Source organism: Lucilia sericata, unplaced genomic scaffold (genome assembly GCF_015586225.1).
Source record: "Lucilia sericata isolate MDLA Ls3-8-SP2 unplaced genomic scaffold, ASM1558622v1 Contig000420F_arrow, whole genome shotgun sequence".
Classification (NCBI taxonomy): domain Eukaryota; kingdom Metazoa; phylum Arthropoda; class Insecta; order Diptera; family Calliphoridae; genus Lucilia; species Lucilia sericata.
In genome coordinates this window covers 47,948-66,795 of record NW_023994437.1, presented here as the reverse complement: position 1 = coordinate 66,795, position 18,848 = coordinate 47,948, and the positions used below count along the sequence as shown (strand labels likewise).

Below are 18,848 nucleotides of genomic sequence, written 5' to 3'. Positions count from 1 at the left end.
TTATATACTATACACAATACAATTCCTTCCCCAAAAGGAAAATCCAAACAATGGCAACGGGGCAGGATTGGACACGCCATAATTGCTATAAAAGTTCTTACAGCAAATTGAATAATTTGTAAAACTAATCTTACCTTTTCACCAAAATGAAATTTCAACTATTTAAAAAGAAAACACTTTTTTATCCTTTAATTTTTCACTTAATCTGTTTTTTCTTTCTTCTTGTCAGGTACGTTTAGAGTGCCTTAAATTTTTCTCATCTTTACAAAAAAATATATTTTAATTATAGTTATTAGAAATATTTCATGTTTTCATTACATTTTCATTATAGTTAAATGTATTTTTAAACTATTTCTGATCTGATTTCTGAATTTTATTTATTGCACTTTTTTCTTGTACGTAGTTAACAAAATTATATTTTCTGCACTTGAGAAATTTGTTTTTTTTTTCTCTAGATTACTTGACGTATTAGTTCATAAAGATGTCGATAGAGGGCACAAGAGCTTAGAACTGCAATATGCTCAAATCGATAAAATTTGTAGAATAATTATTATTTAGTGCTATTTCTAAAATGAAATTTAATATTTATTGTTTTTGGTTTAAAAAATCCGTAGTCACAATTTTATTTTTACGCCATTACAGTGAACAAATATCGATGCAGTCGAATTCATGTTTTCACTCCCAAAGAATGAAATGACACTACTAATATATAAAAAATACGCACGATGGCGCCACTTTATTACACAACAGTGTGTCTCGTAAACACATATGAATATAAACCGCCGATAACAAACAAGTTTCTTTTTAGTTTTTGTATAATTTTCATAATTCCATGGAGGAAAGCAAAAGTAAAAAGGATCCCTTGGCGAGGAAGGAACGAATAAAAAAAAACCTGACAGAGGGATTAGAGAACGATAAAAAGAGTGCACCCTCAATTTCAAATCAATTTTGAAGTTTAAAAAAGTTTAAATCTACTTTTGTTTGATTTTGAAATAGTTTGGTGAGAAGACGTATATAAAATACATCAAAAAATTTATTGAAATCGTTTTAAAATTGTGTTGCAAAGAATTATTGGCAACAACTTGATCCTGAATAGAAATTTTACAATTATGTATATTGCTGTTACAACTCATCTAACAGCAGCATACTTTATGATGAATAATGGAAATAAACCGTCGTTGAATATTGTAGAGCTAGGCGCCGGCAAAAATTTTGGTCGGCGGACGTCTCTGATGAAACGAAAATCAGTAACAAAGGAATGTTAAGAAATGTCATAATAAAATACCGGAAAATACCAAAAATAGAAAGATTTCTTAACATTTTTTAAAATAATTAGAACATTTTTGCGAATCTTATTAGAGACCAATTTAAGTTATAAAAACATTGAGCAGCTACTAAGCCTCCGAAAGAGCATAGAAAAATCTTTGGAACATACATCAAATGGCAGTCTCCAGCGACTTTGCCACATGGCTGAACCTAAAACTGCAAGAGCTAAATACTGATGAATCCGTATTTGGTTCTTATATTTTAGGAATCTTAGAAGGTGACGAAGCTTATGAAGAAAAACATGAAGCACTTGAGGGAATTTTTAGTGAAATTTTGGTAAATATTTGATTATAAAGTGAATGGGCACATTTAATATGAAATGTAAATTTTTGGACTAGTCTGACAATATAGAAAGTGTTGTTCAGAGCATATTAGAAAAGTGGGAAGAGAGCAATAAAAAAATTGAAGAACCTTCAAAGCAGGTGCTAGATTTAAAGGTGGAAGAACAACTAGTCAAATTATTGGAGACAACCAAAGTTCAGGCTGTTGTAAAGGAACGACATTATACCGAAGAAGAAAAGAGAATACGGGAACAAATTTTGGCACAATACTCACAGGTATATTATATTGAACGATGCAAAATACTTTTACAAAATGTCTGAAAATATGAAATCGGCTCTTTCCTTTCCATATAGAGTACAAAAAACTGTAAAAAATTAGGTATATAACTATTTTTCCGAGCGTTAAAAAGTTTCCCTTTCAAATGCTTTAATTATTTCGATATTTACCCTAACCTAAATTTTTAATTTATATATTCATTCATCATCACAATACAATGACAATACATCTTAGCAGTAACAATCCTCAGTATATTACAGTAGGTAAATAAAAATATATAGCATATATATATTAGACCGACCCACAAAAAATGGTGCTTGAGTTACGGTTCTCAAATGCCATAAGATATTACACTAAATATGTCGAATTTAGGCTCCCCCTTTGTGAGCTGGTCTGTTTTCAAGAAAATATCTTAAGAGAGACACTATTTTATATGTTTTATTCAAATCTTTGTTTTGTTTTATGATGATTCAAATTCAAATAATATTCCCCATTACAATATTGCATTGATCTGATCAAAACCTCAAAAATAGATTTAGCGTTGTTCATTTTCAAGAAGTAATTTTAATGTTTTTTAAGTAGTGAAATTTTAAAAGTATAGTAATAATTCATTTAACTTAAATATTATTAACACTAATTACAGAATTACACACATTGAACATAAATATTCGAAAATAATATTTTTTAACTTTCAATACAAAAAATACAGCTTCCGTGGAAGTCATTAAAAATCAGTTGCACAGAAGCTAAAAAATATACTTAGTGCTACTCATGAAGTGCTGATAAATGTAATTCTTTTGGAAGTTCTTCGTTTATTTTTTTGCTGGCTAGTGATAGTTATTACCTAAATGGTTATTACCCTAATGTACGTTAGAGTATCTCGAGGAACAGCCTTTTTAGAGAATCTCATGTATGAATGCTTCTAAGTCGATGTTAATTAATGGACTGAAAACGTGAAATATATTATATTTTTTGGAATGGTCATCAGTTCTCTACCAGCGATTGGAAATACTGATTGATCTCAGTATAATTTGTGAAAAAATATCTTTGTTTTTGAAATGGGTCTCGAAATTATTTAATTTTGAGCTGATTACTGGAAAAATAATTTTCAAATTTTTTAGAGTATATTTGATCCACAAAATGATTTTTAGTGGGTATGAGAGGCATATTATTTTCGCTTTTATAGAAATAGGTGTAAAAAATTTCGTAAATTTTATCTTCTACAGAAAAAATTCTTTGGTTTGATTTATTTCAGAATTTTTTGGATTAGATTGCAGACATTTTTTTAATATTGTACTGAGATCAAGATTTTTAATCGTTGTTAGAGAACTCGTATTTCTCGTATTTAGTGCATTAATATACATCGTTTCAGAGGCAGTCTTACAAAAAAGTGATCCACGGACACCCTAATGTACATACATGCATATACTATTCAAACATATTTTATATACAAAAATTTTTATTATATTTGTAAAGACCGAAGTTTCCGAAGAGGAATATGAAGCTGCTCAATCGGATGAGGAGGCTGATAAGCATGGCAGTAGCAAATCCTGTGGATTAGAACGAAACACAAATTTTTCGGACGTTGTTGCACTGCAAAAGGAAAAAAGAGAACAGGCACGTCTAGATTCTGCTGCGAAAAAACAAAAAGATAAGGAAGATAGAGAGAAACAAAAACAATTGCGGGAGGAAAAAAAGGAGAAACGTAAAACTGTTAAAGGGGAGCGTAGACGGTAGCAAGTAGGCATATTGAAAAATAACATTAAAGGTATTCTTGCTGTAAAATTCTACCTTCTACTTCCTATTTTTTGTAGTTTGTATTTAATTAATAATTTTATATAGTTATATTTTCCATTTTCTTAATAAATTATTGTGTTGAAACTAATAAAAAAATCAGCGTTATTAATATTTAAAAATTTTACATGCAGACATATTAATATAGATATACATATGTGTGTATCTGTCTGTATGTATATATATGTATGGTGGTATAATATATGAAATATAACACATTCAAATAGACCCAGTCGGATTTGGAGTTAACTTAAAATTTATTCAAAGTTAACCGCAAATGAGTCAGACTCAAATGAGTGACTCAAAAGCTAACTATTTGGATTATAAAAATTTTCAGTTCTTCAATGTTAAGAAAGAGTGAATACTAACACACTTTGCATAAGTTTCAGTTCATTATGAGTTAGCTTCTGGTGCATAAATTAAAGAGCAACTATGAGTTAGTTGAGCAATTTTCTTATATTTTTATATAGTTTTTTAGAAATTTATTTTAAAATACATATTCATATGTATATATGTATATACATATGTATATGTTAAGAAACTCCTACAGGGGAAATACACAATAACCACACATTTTTAAATTGAATTTTAATTTTGGAAATGTATTTTTGACATTTATATTACAAATAATCTCTATATAATAGTATTTTTGTCAAATTTTAAGTTGTAGAATTCAAATACATATTGCTATAGTTAAATGCAAAAATATTACAACGTAAAATTAAAAGTTAGAAAATATTAGCAATACGCTTGTATCTGCAGTAGGACAATGTTTTAATGCTTCTTCATCTGAACATTTTAATTCATAATTTTAAATTTCAATTTTTTTGCTTTGAAAACACAAATATTTTTATTAGAATAAAAATAAATTTATTTAGTTTGACACAACCCAAACCTTAACGATTTCACCTCGATTCAACTTAGTGCATCCTGGTCTATTTTTGTTGAAAGAAATACATATCAATTGGAAAGACATACTCAGTTATTTTAAAATGAAATATACTATTGTTCGTGATGTAAAAATTAAGGCGAGAGCGTTTCGGCAACAAACACAACAAATACAATATTTTTTGTTGTCTAGAGTTGGATTTTGCCAAAATAAAATTTCTAAAATTAAAAAATAATAAATATTGGAAAGAAATAGTTTTTGTGTATTTCACAATATTTACCTATAAAACCGTAGTTACATTTTACTTGTGTCTACAACAGGACAACCTTTTAATGCTTCTTCATTTGAATATTCTTATTTAAAAACTTTTTATGGACATTTTAATTCATAATTTTAAATTTAATTTTTTCCTTTGAAAAAACAAATTTAATTTTTTCTTTATAATAAAATTATTTTATTTTGACACAACCCATACACTTTTTTAATAAACTAATAAAAATGAGCTGCCTTAACGATTTCACCTTACTTAGTACATCCTGCTATTGAAAATTAACCCCAGTATCCGTTGCCGATAATTACATTTATCAATTATTTATAATTATTTTAGAAAAAGAGTTTAGTAAATCATTGATACTTTTATTAATATGTTTAAAAAACTACATGATCACTTAATCCTTGTTGCCAAATATTTATTTATTGACTAATATTTTTGGCAAATTCGATTTAACTAAATTTTAAATTAAAGCCTTTGTCAGCTCCAAACTACTTTCTTAAATTTAGATGAGTAAATTAATGTTCTTCTTTATTCCTTAAAACTAAGATAAAAACTATTATCATAATGTTAATTTTAAATATTTTTATGTTTGTGAAGTCTACTTTTCGCTTTGTTATTGCGTGATTCTATCGAATGAAAAAGTTATCGAGATACTACTTGTAGATCATACTATTTCGAACGATTTTAATTTCGAATTGAACTTTCAATTATCCATATTTTATGAAAGCATTCAAAACATATGTATGTAAGTGTACATTTCTCCCAAATATATCATTCTAACCCAATAAACATTGATTCAAGCCTGTGAAAATGTTTGAAAATTTTCTTAACTAAATAATGTATTTTTCAAATTGTTTTCAAATTAAAAAGTGTAGCCTTTGAAATAAACATTATAATTTCAAAAAACGTTTAATAAAATATAATGTGTGATATTTATAAAATTTTCAAAGTTCTGTTTCAATTGAACTTAGAAAATTTTCTTTCAAAAAATAAATTATTTTATAAAAATAAAAACAACAATTGTTCTACAGCAAGGGAGCGAAAAAACGCTAAATATAGAAGAAATAATCGGAAATATAATTGAAGAATATGATAAAATGAATGTCTTGTTTTCAGGTGATGTACAAAAATATATGAAGTTTGCAATAGTTAGCATTATAATTAGGTTTTGTAAAATGCATGAAAATACTAATAAAGAATACTTGAAATACGTTTGAAAAAAATTTCAGTTCCAAGCTTATCTTTAGCCTTTTTTAAATTTGGTTTGATTTCTAACTGCCTTTTTGTTTGAGATGGTACGAATTCTCTATTTGAAAACAAAAATTTTCAAATTTGTTCTCAAAGGCTATGTATGATATTTAAATATGTTTTCAAATATGTATTTACATCATTTCAAAGGTTTTTGCTTATTGGGAAGTATACATAATAAAATTGTAAGTGTCAGTGTAGTCAGTATTACAAGTAATGTAGTATTTATTTTGGGTTTTTTTGCTTGCCATATTGTTTTATATTATTATTATGCAATTATGTTTTCTACAGAATTGAAAGAGTTTTTCGTTGCCTTATATCGATAGTTGCTGTAGTAAGTTATCTTTTCCATTTATTTTCACTCATGTCGTAATGTACTTAAGCATCATCAGCTTCATCATCTTCTTCAATATCGTCATCGTCATCTTCCAAGTCACCTTCATCCTCCTCCTCATCATTTTCTTCTTCAACTTCTTCCTCATCATCATCCTCGTCTTGATGATGTTGTGTCGCAGCTTCACATATTTTTTTAAGATTTTTCTTGTGTTTTACATAAATTTGTTCGTTCTCCCCAATGTCCGATTTTTCATCACTCAAAATATCATCGTCACTATTGTTTTTATTCTTTGGAGCCTTAAGATATATTTTTTGCAATTCAGATGGGTTAATTATTTTAACACGTCGGTTGCTAGAATCTATGGACGTGACTTTGATATCATAAAAGTCAGAAATGCGTTTATCGTCGAAACTGGAGTACTATATAGATAAGATAAGAAAAAAAAAGAAAATGTCTTAAGTCATACTTGCTGTAATGTATTTAAGGTTGTAAAATGTTTTTTATCAAATATTTAGCCAGTATCATTGGTAATACAATTAAAAAAATCGAAAAAGAATAATTCTTTAACATGATGAATTAGATTAAAAAATGTAGTTGGTATGTATTAGGGTATTCAATTATTCGGGTTTTGACTTATTCGGTTTATTTGACAAATAATTATTTGAGGTTTTATGTTAGCCGGTTAATAATCGGATAATTTAAAATTATTCGGTTAATCGAATAAAAGGAAACTGGATTAATAAAAAAAACCTGTGGCATTTTTACATTATTTTTCTTCCTATAACAAACAAAGTTATAATTCTCCACTTCTTTGAGTTCAAATCTACATAAGAACAAATTCTTAAAATGTTTCTGAAGTATTGTTATTGAAATCATCAAATAAATTTTCTTCATTATAGAAAATAATTAAGGAATTAATAAAGGAAGAAAATTTATTATAAAAATAGTGAATTTTGTATAAAATATACAGACATTTTACTGTTACATAGGATTTAGTATGAAATAAACAGTAATTTTTCTTAATCGGTTAATTGATAGAAGTTGTTCGGTTTATTCGTTATTTGGTATTTGGCAATTTTTATTTATTCGAACGATTAATCGTCAAAAATTGATCGATTAACCGATGGACGATTAATCGTTTGAATACCCTAGTATGTATACACAGAAATAGTAGTAAATACCAATTACATACATATTTATTTACTTGAATTTTTGTATTGAAATGATTTATATAATTTCGTAAAGAATTTTATTAGTATAGTTTTTAGCAATCTTTTATAATTTATCTTTTAACATCTGCTACAAATTTGTTTAAAATTTAAAAAATTAAAAAAATTTAAAAAAAAAAAAGATTATTAATGAATAAATGAAATGAAATAAAATGAAATAAAAATAATTAAATTATTTGAAATGAATTATTATTTGTAACCGTTTATGGCCAGTAGAGTTTATAAAATGGAAATAAATTACCACAATGGATAACTTACCACTGAGCTTGATGTGAATATATACTGTTCTGGCGTTGTTTTAACACGTATATATTTTTGTAGCAAATTATTGCTATCCTTGCGCCATAAACACAAACGGCTGTTTTTTTTAAGGTCTGTTCCTGTCAAATCCTTAACGTATACTAATAAATTTAAAGTGTCTCCAGCGTCATCATTACCAGATGTAGATGAATTCTTGTCAGAAAATTGCTTTTTTGGAGGTAAACTTGATGGTTTTTTTCTCGATGGACCGGATATGGCTTCGAATTCACTGTAGTCATAGTCGTCATCGCTTAGTTCATCTTTATCGTCATCTTCGCTTTCTTCATAGATAGCTTTACGTTTTGAATTTTTATTAGGTTGTCCTGAATTACCTTTACGTTTTCGTCCTCTCTTTGATGGGCCGCCACCGCCACTACATTTTTGTTGTTTTGATTTTTTACCGTTTTTATTGGATGCTGATGGTCTCCAATCTTCTTCGGAATCATTGTCATCACTATAATCTTCTTCGGAATCCACAAATGTGGTAGTTACCATTTCCGTACGACTGCGCATCTTATCAGTCTGGATATTATAACGAATTATAAAAAAATGCAATGTTTTGATTAAATTACGTTAAAAGTAGTGCTACTTAATATGTAGTAATACAAATAAATACATACATATGTACATGCATATGAATGTACATACATACACATAAGTATGTATTATACATATATTTCTATATTTGTTTGCTCTTAAATAAAAAAGAATTTTTACACAAAACTTGCATACATGTGTATGTTCCTTATTTTTACCACAGTATCCTTTTTCTAGTTGGAGTTATATTTTGTAAAGTACCCAACTAACTTTGTTGTCAAATTCACTTTAATTCCAAGTTTTTACCGAAGTGTTAAAACTGTTTAGAAAAGTAATGATTTATAATTTCAATTAATATTTAATAATTTTTATTTTTACTGATAAATCTATACAATTTTACATTGTTTTTACTCCTTCGGTTCACAAGTTGTTCGTATGTATGTGACTTCGTCAATGTGCTGCGTTTTAGTCAATTTATACAGGTATTTATGCACGTACATACATATGTATGTACTTTGTGTACTTAGAATTTGACATTTCTCTTTTTCATTTTTAGAGGTTCTGTTTTCTTCCCGGATATTTTATTAGTTTCCTTTTTATTTTAGATTGTCAAGAAGATATTTTATTTCACATCATTGAAAAAATACATACCATCACTTGGGTTAATTTTTTGTGTCTATATACATTTTATTACGGGGGATGATGCGTAAATATTGTGGAGAATAATACAAAAACAACGTCTGTTGCATCGTTATACGAAAAAGCTCTTTAAATACTATTTGTACTTCAGGATGGAGGAGTTTGTGTTTTCTTTTGAGAACAATATTCTTAATTATTTGCTGATACGTATCAGTTTTATATTTTATGATTACAAATCTTAAGCTTTAAGTTCATTGAGGGAACAAACCAATGGAAAGCTTTTTAACTGGTATTCTTCTTCATTTGGAATTAAAAGTTCTCAATACAAAAACAGAAAAGCGATTCGGAAATAAGTATGTATGTTTAGCAATTTAACGTACAATTATTAATTCGATTTTTCTTTTTCTTAAGAAAGTTCTTTAACATTGGAATTAAAGTGGTGATTTTTTATATCCATTGTCCCAAAATGACGAACGTTGTGCTAGAACGGTTCGAAAATGGTGGGAAATGTATATAAAGGCAAAGTGGGATGCAATTTTGGTGAGAATTGGTCCATTATTTCCCATAGACCCTATACAAATGGAATCTCCAAATATGGGCTTAGAGCTCATAAATATGTTAAAATTGAATCCTACGTATGTATGTATAAACTTCAAAATTCTACGTATAAAATAAATTTTTCTTATAAATTTTAAAACAAAATCCTGTTGATAAAATAATTTAACCATACTTGACCCAAACCCGCACAGTGGGTCTATTAATAAATGCACTCTAAAATCATAAAATATGTATTGATATCGATGTTGTGGTACAATTATATTCTATATACATCCAATCTTTATTTTATGCTAATTTAATTCATGAGGTTTATAAATTTATTTTTTTTTTTGTTTTTTAGCAATACCTGTTCTGATATATAAAATATTGTTCAAATGCTATGTTCTTGTCTTTTAAGGGCTTAATTTAAATTTATTCGCTATTTTTTAACCCAATTCGTAGATTTTGTATGGAACCAGTGCATCGAATGCGAAACAAATTATTCGCATAAAACGAGTCCTGATTATAGTTTTATTACATTATTATCGCATAAAATTTCATTAGAATGTACAGTTCTATAATTGTTTTGTTGTTAAATTGCAAAATAATACAAATTATAAAGAATTTGTTAGGAAACAATTAAATTAGATCAATAAATTATTTGGAGAAAATATGTGAATTTTTTTATGAATATTAAAGATGAAAATATATACCGATTTTTCACCAAAAATCAGAGCAAACTTGTTTTTCTATAAAAACATTTCAATTAATTGACGTTTTACCCGAAAGGGTGAAGACTTTCGCCCAGCAACTCGAAGCGACCCCAACTAGCAATACATAAACCATAAATTTTTGGAAGTTTTATTTGCAATTAAAAGTTTTAGAATTTACATAAACAGGCGTACTTACCAGCCAATAATTTAATCAAATTATAGATATTTGATAAAAATTTTTGAATAAAACAACATTTATAACTATTTATATACTTTTATTATGTATATTTACTGGTTTTCTATTGAGTAAATCAAAGACATTTGTAAAATAAAAAAAAAGTATTGCAATACTAATACATATTGTATAAATAAATGTTGGCATTTCTTTCTTCTGACTAAAATACCCAAATCGAAAGCAATATATTCGCATTTTTTTAATAATACTTTATGTATATATGTATGTGCATTGTTATATTGAGATTTATTTGGATTTTACATTTTGTATGTATGATATAGCTTTCATTTCTGTTCTATGCAAGTTATAACTTCGACTATGCTATATTTTGAGTAACATAATACAATACTGCAATAAAGAACATACAAATTACTCGTTACTAATTTACTAATTTTAATATTTGGTGTTTGGTAATATTTATAGTATAGAATAAAGTTTTAATTTATTTTCGGGAAAGAGTATTTTTAAGTATTTTTATTTAAGTTTATTTTTTCATTAACAAAACTTAAAGTAGTATAAAATTTATACATATTTGATAATTATATTTTATTTCACAGTTTGTATTTGTTTACGTCGATTTTTAAATAAGAAATAATATTCGTTTATGTTTATAATTGATACCAATGGTTCAATATGCATACTAATCTATCTAATTTTTAAATGTTAGAATAACACATTGGAAATTTTACAGTTTTTCATCTGAAGACATACTAAATAAAGCTCAAACCACCAGACTTTATTGCCAGGGTTTTTCGAAAGCTCAGATGAAAATGTGAGCAATAATTATAATTACTAAATTAATTCGATTTATGTATATAATATTAATATAATAAATGTATAAAACAATTACTTTTTAGTTTATTTGTAAACTGAATATGTATACATAGTTTGCATAAGTATATTTTCTACATATCGTCACCTTAATATAAAAAAGGCAAACATTTTAATTATAGTATGGTGAATGAAATCTTATTAAAAATCGGTATTTAATATAAAGGAAATTATTTATTAAAGAGTTTTTGTCTGACAAATTTAAAAAAGTTATTGGAAAACAAATTTTAGATACTTCTTTTTTATATTAGGGTGACGATAGACATGTACATATATGTATGTAGATTTTACGTATTTATATAATTTTTAAAGTAATTATTATCATGGTACGTATTTATTTATAAATAAATACATATACATGTATTTACTATTACCTGTTTTATACCCATTAAAATACAAATATTTTAAAAATGGTCTCTAATATTTTTGCATTTATCTGCATTAATTTTTGCCACTTCTTTTGAGGTCTAAATTTGAATCAGCTATACTCGAGTTGGTGTTCCAAATATTGGATTTACGTGATTTCTCCTATTGGTTAGGGGTGATGGATTGTTATTAACACTGCGTCGTAACGGCATTTGCTGACAGTCGGAATAAGAACGATCTGTTGTTTTAAAAATCAATGTATTCTTCACATTATTACAATAAAGTTCAAAACTCTTTCTTTTTCTTTGTGATTCATGCTTCGGCTGTTGTTTTAATTTGTAATTAATATTTGTGTAAGTGCAATTTTTATTACATATTATATTTGTAGGTGTGGATTGGCGATTATTTTATTTTAATTTCATGTAGGATGTGCAGGCATGCGGTTATTTTAAAATAAAAAAATTTTTAAACATTGATTAGTTAATTAATTATATGTAAATTTATATTTATTGTACAAGTGCCCAATTTCAATATTCTATTCTTGCAATAAAAAAGAACAACTATTTATTTGTATTTTCATTGCATGCTAATTTTACCATAGGATATTAATTACATATATGTATATAAGTAAAAAAACTTCAGTCATTTGTCAAAAAATAAACGAAAGTCATCAGCAAAAATTGTATACAGTATGTTCCTTATCCGAATGAAAGAATATTTCCCAGGAAAAGATTCTTGGGAAAATGAAAATTTAACATTTTCACTAAAGTTGTAAATATTAAGTGAGTCCTAAAGTATTCATAATATAGTCTTAAGTCTGTTTAAAACATAACATAATTCACTACATGCTACATTCATCATAATCTGCTCAATTGGTTCTTCAACGTACCTCGGAACTTCATACCCTGAGCTTCATTAATTATAGCCGCCAAAGCTGGATGTTGATAACGTTCGCGGAATATAGCGGAACCATTCTGCACATTAATAGAATTGTTATTATTGTTAACAGTATTGACGTTACCATTACCATTCGCAGTTTGATACTGATTTTGCATTTGAAGATTGTGAGAATGTAACTGTTGCATTTTTACAGGAGTATTTTGTGGTGTCATCGATGTGGGTGGTTGATTGCCGTTCTTATAGTAACGATTTTGATTGGGATCATACAGTTCGTTGTGGTTCATGCGATTTGACGATTTGATCGAGGTACAATGCTCTTCTTCGTTACGAATTTTTAAAACTCGCTCTTGAACACTATAACGAGATCCATGAAGAGCATTAACTTGATTTAAATTAGAGACTTGACGCACTTGTTTAGCTCGAAAACTACCACCAGGAGAATTTAACATGGTTCCACGGGAGGATGATACGGAGGTTTCTGTTGAGTCTCTTGGTGATGCACGGGCATGACTATTATGTTGTGGTGGTTCGCGATAACTAGACGGACGGTGTGTAGATGGTGGAGTATCGAGTCCACTGTCATGCGCAGAATAGTCCAGATCCGAAATTTGTTTATTATAAGAAGTGTTATTGTGAGTCGGCAACATGGGTTGTACTACGAGAGAAAATATTTTATTAAGAACTGAGTTCTAAAACATAAATTTAAAATAATTACCTGAATGTCGCATATCTGTTGGGGCCTTCGGCTTACGATATAACCAATCACGATCCAATTCGTTACCATTTTCTGTACTCATGTGTCGGAAAATGCGAGGACGTCTCAATTCTACTTCACCATCTTCAGCCTCTTCATCGACGATATGTGTCGAACCGAAGCTACTGTTTATAAATATACGCCGAGGTGAGCCATACAAACCATTGCAATTAGAAAATGAACTATTTTGTGAGGTATAACCATTCGAGTAACGACTGCTGTTGCTACTAGCTGAATATGGTATTTTCTGAGGAGTCGAATGATTTGTTGACAAGCCACTACTGTGATTATGGTTCTCATTATTTAAAACACTTAAATCTGGTACCGAATCAGAAAATAAGAAAGGGTTCGTGCCTCCATAACCACACATACTATTCGTGACCAACTTTTGACCTCTAACTCCACCCATGCCACTCCCATTCGTCATAAGCCAATCGTCCAAGGCACTGGAATAAGTGCCACCTAAGCCAAAATGATTACTTTGCAATGAAGCATGAGATACTGGAGCGGCTAATGACGCTCGTGATCTAGGACCTTGAGCTATTTTAAGTGCTTTGCGACGTTCCTTAGAAGTTATCGTACATTCCTAAAATAAAATAGAAAAATACACTAATGTTAATACGAATAAATGCATAACATACTAGTTGTAATTTTTGTTAACAAAAAAACGTCGTGCTATGTCAAGTCTTAACATTTGACATATTCAGTTTCTTACTAATTGTAACGAAAATTACTTCTACCTTATTAAAAAGTTCAAATATTTATATAAAATAGTAAATTGTTGCTTACCTCTAGCAGCTCAAACCAATCTTCGAGACCTTCATCACAACGTAGTAAAACTCTTCCTTCCCTGCCAAGTAGCAAACCAATCGCACTATATGAACGACGATTTAGCCATTCCACCTTTTCAACGTCAACTAGTTTGACCTGCAATAACGAAAAATCTTATTTATAAAGTCTGGATTATGTAAGTTCACAATCATTTAAAAAAACATTGTAGCTTATATTTTGTATTTATTACATATGCATATTGTTATCCATATATTGGATGAAACAATTTGAATATTTAAAAATTTTCTCCTTCGTTGAAGAATAGGTTTATTACATTAGTTGTCACCATTTAAAAGCATTTGTGGCTTTTAATATGAAGATACCTACAACCTCTGACATTCACTTTTTTAACCACTTCCAGACGGATCTAGGTTTAATATGTTTATGTAAGTTAAGCTATTTAATACATGAGTGTTTTATTTTTCTTAAGATTTTTGTGTTAACTAAAATCAAAAGAAATTTAGTACCATTTCTGTTAAAACTTCCAACAATGGCTTACAATAATAATTAAATTACGTCAAACGATCATTAACCCCTATTTAAGTTAAAACTTTTTGCTATTTTCATTTTCTCCACTAAGAAGCAATAAAATAAAACTAAAATGGAAAATATAATAGCCACTAGGTCTTTCGGTCATTAAATCTTGCCGAATTTCTCAACTGTAGCTAAAAACAAAAACATTAAAATTATTTAAAAATACATAGTTGAAATGAGTTTATATACATACATACATATATAATAAACAATCATTCATGTAGGTATAAGTAAACGTGTATTTTTACTCTACACTACAGTGGGGAAAATTATATACGTTTGCGTTATTTTTGTTTTTTCCTGTAGGTTTATAGTTGATCCCATATAGGGCCTCCATACGAGAATCATATTAAATAAACTCAAAATTAGTTCTACTATACATTTTTAAACATGTAACAACGTGTCACCTTTAGAAGATTTTTGCAAAACGGTCCAGTTCACAAACGGCCACTGTTAAAACCAAAATATTTTGGGAATTCAACTTTTGAGCCGATCTAATGTTTTTAAATAAGGGTACATAAGGCTGTCATATAATAATTAGTAAAATGATAACAAAGATAAAACTAATATGAGTACGGCAGAAATTATAGTCATAAAATTATGTCAAGTTTAAAATACACGCGATTCGTATGTAAGCTAGCTAAAATAAATTATACAAAAATTTTTTTGCTTTTTTGATAATGTGCCAAGAAAATGAAAAAAAAAATCTCAAAATTAAAATAATATAATTTTTATTTTAATTTCTATTGAATTCTACTCATTGAAAATGGAATTATCCATATGCATCCATATGTATGTACGTTAGAAGTGTACAAAAAAATATAAAATTTGCTCAAATGGGTCTTATTTTGTTTAATAGTGTCTATAACTAACTGGTATAAATTTTAAGTCCATTCAGATAACGGGAACCCACGCGGAAATTGACAAAAAAAAAAAAAAAAACACAGAAAACAATTTTCTCGGAAGTTAAGAATTTGTTCAATTATTAGAAATTATAATTTGAATGGAATTATTAACTAATAAACAAAATAAGATAAATCTTAGCAAAACCGATATTTTTTGGGCACTTTTAATGTCCATTCTTTGTATGTAGTTTGTATAACTTAACATCGTTGTATACAAGTTCATATGAAGATGTTTTTGTTTTACTTTTTACGTGATGAAAAATGTGAAATTTTTCATTTTTCTACATTTGAATATACTATTTAGTTCCTATAGATATAAATATGTCTTGTATGTACATATCTACGTATGAATGACTTTATCTTGAAGTCCATCGTTGCTGAATTAATATAAAAGTTGTTGAGTATTTGAGTACTTTCACATTATTCGTCACAAGTGTAAAAATTTACATGTACACAAATGTTCATTATGATTTTGTGACTTCATTCAGAGAAATTAAAAAAAAATACATACATATAAATGTATGTACGTATGAAGCAAAATATTTTATTTATATTTTTTACGTATCAGTTGTGAATTATTTTAACATTTTATTAAGCAGAAGTGATTCATAATTGTTGCTTGCCTGGGATGGGCTACACAGAGCAAACAAATTAATAAATTAAAAAAAAACGTTTAAGATGATTGATTTTGTTATTGTACAGACAACTGGCAAATAATTGAGTATTTTATGGGGTACTCGGTTCAAGAAGTAGTTACTCGATAATTCTGGATTTGTATTTTTACAAAACAGATATTTTAACACTATTTTTCATGCGCATTGAATATGATATTTACGATAATAATTTTTTTCACTTGTTCTAAAGCATTTTTAATGCATGCATTTTCTGTCAAATTAAGTTCATGTTCTTGTAGAATTGTATACTAAAGTCTAATATGAAATATGAATAATCCGACAAAATGTTTCGAATTGAATTGATCAATCAATACGCGTTGTATGTAGTGCTTGTACTGATTCATTAAACCGACAAATATATTTGGATGTACATATGTATATCCACTGCACATAAATATATTCATATGTATTATAAGATTCGGTTCAGACGAATATAACACTCTTACTTGTTTAGATTGGAACATTTTTGTTTTTTAATCTTATTTCTATGCAATTCTTTTCATTAAATAATTGTTTTACTTTTATCATTTGCAACACGCAAATATTGCTTATGAACAATAGTTTTATTGCAGCTAAAAGTGCATATTTCTCACAAGCAAGGCACAAAATATCACTAGGTACATTATCTTTAACATGCTCACAAATATTGCGAGTAAATCAGTAGTCAGTGTTACTTTGAATTAATATGTAAGAATTAATATTTTTGTTCTGTTACTTTAACTTTGATATAATATAAGATGAAAAATATACAAAATAAAAGTCACATTAAGTCTAAAGGTGAATGAATTGTAAACTAGCGTTGAATATCATGTAGATGAATGTACATACATACAAATATATGTACATATGTATGAATATGTACTTACTTTAATATGTTGTACAAACTTACATAAATCACACATAAAATGAATAATTTACAGTTTAGTTTTTAGAGATTTTTTTAGTTCATAATTCAATCCATGTACATACATATACAAAAATATACATTCATTTATTGTTGTAAGAGTAGATATACATGCATAGATATACTTGCATAGTATATGCAAAATTATGTATTTTCTAGATTTTTTGGGTGCCTAAACAAAATATTAATTACGTTATGTAGTTTTGAATTTAAAGGGGAATTCTTTATTTTATTATTCATTATTGTGTTGCAACGTAAAATCAAATGATTTTTTGCCAAAATTAGTGGTTAGGTTTTTTTTGTAAATATTTTATTAATCTGAATGTAACTTTAGTCCATTAATTTTGCAATTATATTATGTAAAATTCATGAAATTAAACCAAAATATGGAAAAAGTGAAACATTAATAAAATAAATCTTTTAGACAAAACTCTTTCGAATTTTATATTTCTTTATGAATCAATACTATTTTCTCAATAATCATTAAAATAATTATATGTAACTCACCTTAAATATAAATTGCCCCATGTCAGAGGCTCGGTCATTTGCCGAACCTGATGCTCTTTTAAAACAATGAAGATAGTCACGTGTCAAAATAAAATATCTGAAATAAAATTTGGAAAATAATTTAATAAAATTCGGCATAATGAATCAAGTTTAATGTAATGAATCAAGTCTATGTTTATAGTTCATACCTTTCCTTCCAACGTGAAAATAAACGATCCCGTTGTTGCCACAAAAGTCCACGTTTAATTGGACCCGTCATTGAGGATACGGGTACGCGTCCTGCCAACAAGGATTGCTAAAACATAACAGATTCAAATTAAACGTTTTTAAGTTATAATATAATATGTGTAATTTATTATTATAATGCATCCTATGAGTTTCTAGATACTAAATATAATTTCCAACGTCTGTTGAATGTCAGTTTTGCGTACCATCAGCTGTTTTCGTCTTATACATAGTGCAATGTCTGTCCATCCAAGATTTCAGATAGAGCCAAGTGCCAAATTTATAAATCTACATGTTTAGAGAAATATTCTTAATACTTTGACTCTATCATATATTTCTGATAGACATTGACATTTTTATTTTATTATATAATTGGCCACAGGTCCGATATCAAAACTACTTTAAAAATCAGTTTATATTGTTGGAGGTTATCATATCGTCGGTCTTAACGAATTTTACTTATTTAAAATAAAAATTATTTTTAACATTCCTAATTTAAGAAGTAATTCCTTTGCTAAAATAAGGAAAATGAATTATAAAAAAAATTATAAATAATAATTTATAATTTGAATTGACTTTATACTTGTTATTACACACCAACATAGGAGGTATACATATACTTCATGTTAATGACCATTATATTGATTTGAGTAAGCGTATTATTGAATTAATTAAACATAAAATTAAATAAGCATCTGTTCGAGGACTTTCTACTGAAAACATGTATAAATTACATTTATTTTACGTTAAAGTATTTAATATTACTACTAAGTATTTGTTTATTAAATTTAATATGTGCTA

The 18,848-nt window shown here is 27.6% G+C and overlaps 4 protein-coding genes across 10 annotated transcripts in view; 1 reads left to right on the top strand and 3 right to left on the bottom strand.

Annotated features, from left to right (window-relative positions):
* Positions 1 to 227, bottom strand: part of LOC119604719 (serine-rich adhesin for platelets) — a 75,586-nt gene extending 75,359 nt beyond the window's left edge. The window contains exon 1 of the mRNA XM_037957514.1: positions 135 to 227. The gene's annotated coding sequence lies outside the window, so the exon portion shown is untranslated. The remainder of the gene's footprint in view (positions 1 to 134) is intronic.
* Positions 228 to 1,231: 1,004 nt separating this feature from the next.
* Positions 1,232 to 3,777, top strand: LOC119604722 (coiled-coil domain-containing protein 43). Its single transcript, XM_037957524.1, has 3 exons — positions 1,232 to 1,602; positions 1,665 to 1,883; positions 3,361 to 3,777. The coding sequence occupies exons 1-3, from the start codon at positions 1,441 to 1,443 to the stop codon at positions 3,619 to 3,621; spliced, it is 642 nt and encodes a 213-aa protein (XP_037813452.1). The 5' UTR covers positions 1,232 to 1,440; the 3' UTR covers positions 3,622 to 3,777.
* Positions 3,778 to 5,864: 2,087 nt separating this feature from the next.
* On the bottom strand, positions 5,865 to 9,262 carry LOC119604712 (glutamic acid-rich protein). 5 transcript variants are annotated; one of them, XM_037957498.1, is made up of 4 exons: positions 8,893 to 9,011; positions 8,688 to 8,811; positions 7,914 to 8,477; positions 5,865 to 6,845 (listed from the first exon to the last, which is right to left on the bottom strand). In XM_037957498.1, the coding sequence occupies exons 3-4, from the start codon at positions 8,466 to 8,468 to the stop codon at positions 6,468 to 6,470; spliced, it is 933 nt and encodes a 310-aa protein (XP_037813426.1). In that variant the 5' UTR covers positions 8,469 to 8,477; positions 8,688 to 8,811; positions 8,893 to 9,011; the 3' UTR covers positions 5,865 to 6,467. The 5 variants fall into 5 exon arrangements, with proteins under 5 accessions (XP_037813426.1, XP_037813431.1, XP_037813429.1 ...); XM_037957503.1 differs by having other exon boundaries at positions 8,711 to 8,811; positions 8,885 to 8,933; XM_037957501.1 differs by having other exon boundaries at positions 8,711 to 8,811; positions 8,893 to 8,927.
* Positions 9,263 to 10,649: 1,387 nt separating this feature from the next.
* LOC119604710 (probable serine/threonine-protein kinase DDB_G0278665) overlaps positions 10,650 to 18,848 on the bottom strand; it is a 28,704-nt gene continuing 20,505 nt past the window's right edge. Inside the window, exons 2-7 of one of the 3 annotated variants that reach the window (XM_037957497.1) lie at positions 18,011 to 18,117; positions 17,823 to 17,919; positions 14,257 to 14,394; positions 13,429 to 14,053; positions 12,703 to 13,368; positions 10,650 to 12,051 (exon numbers count right to left, since the gene is read on the bottom strand). In XM_037957497.1, coding sequence (XP_037813425.1) covers positions 11,930 to 12,051; positions 12,703 to 13,368; positions 13,429 to 14,053; positions 14,257 to 14,394; positions 17,823 to 17,919; positions 18,011 to 18,117 — 1,755 coding nt within the window. In that variant the 3' untranslated portion in view covers positions 10,650 to 11,929. Of the gene's footprint in view, positions 12,052 to 12,117; positions 12,137 to 12,702; positions 13,369 to 13,428; positions 14,054 to 14,256; positions 14,395 to 17,822; positions 17,920 to 18,010; positions 18,118 to 18,848 lie in introns of those variants that run through there. The other 2 variants (XM_037957495.1, XM_037957496.1) reach the window with 2 other exon arrangements.

Excerpts from the sequence above, each read along its gene's own strand:
- LOC119604722 (XM_037957524.1), top strand. The coding sequence starts at position 1,441 with ATGGCAGTCTCCAGCGACTTTGCCACATGGCTGAACCTAAAACTGCAA. Across the intron at positions 1,603-1,664 it reads GAATTTTTAGTGAAATTTTG|TCTGACAATATAGAAAGTGT; the intron begins GTAAATATTTGA and ends TTTTTGGACTAG. Across the intron at positions 1,884-3,360 it reads TTTTGGCACAATACTCACAG|ACCGAAGTTTCCGAAGAGGA; the intron begins GTATATTATATT and ends ATATTTGTAAAG.
- LOC119604712 (XM_037957499.1), bottom strand. Across the intron at positions 6,846-7,913 it reads TATTCACATCAAGCTCAGTG|TACTCCAGTTTCGACGATAA; the intron begins GTAAGTTATCCA and ends TTATCTATATAG.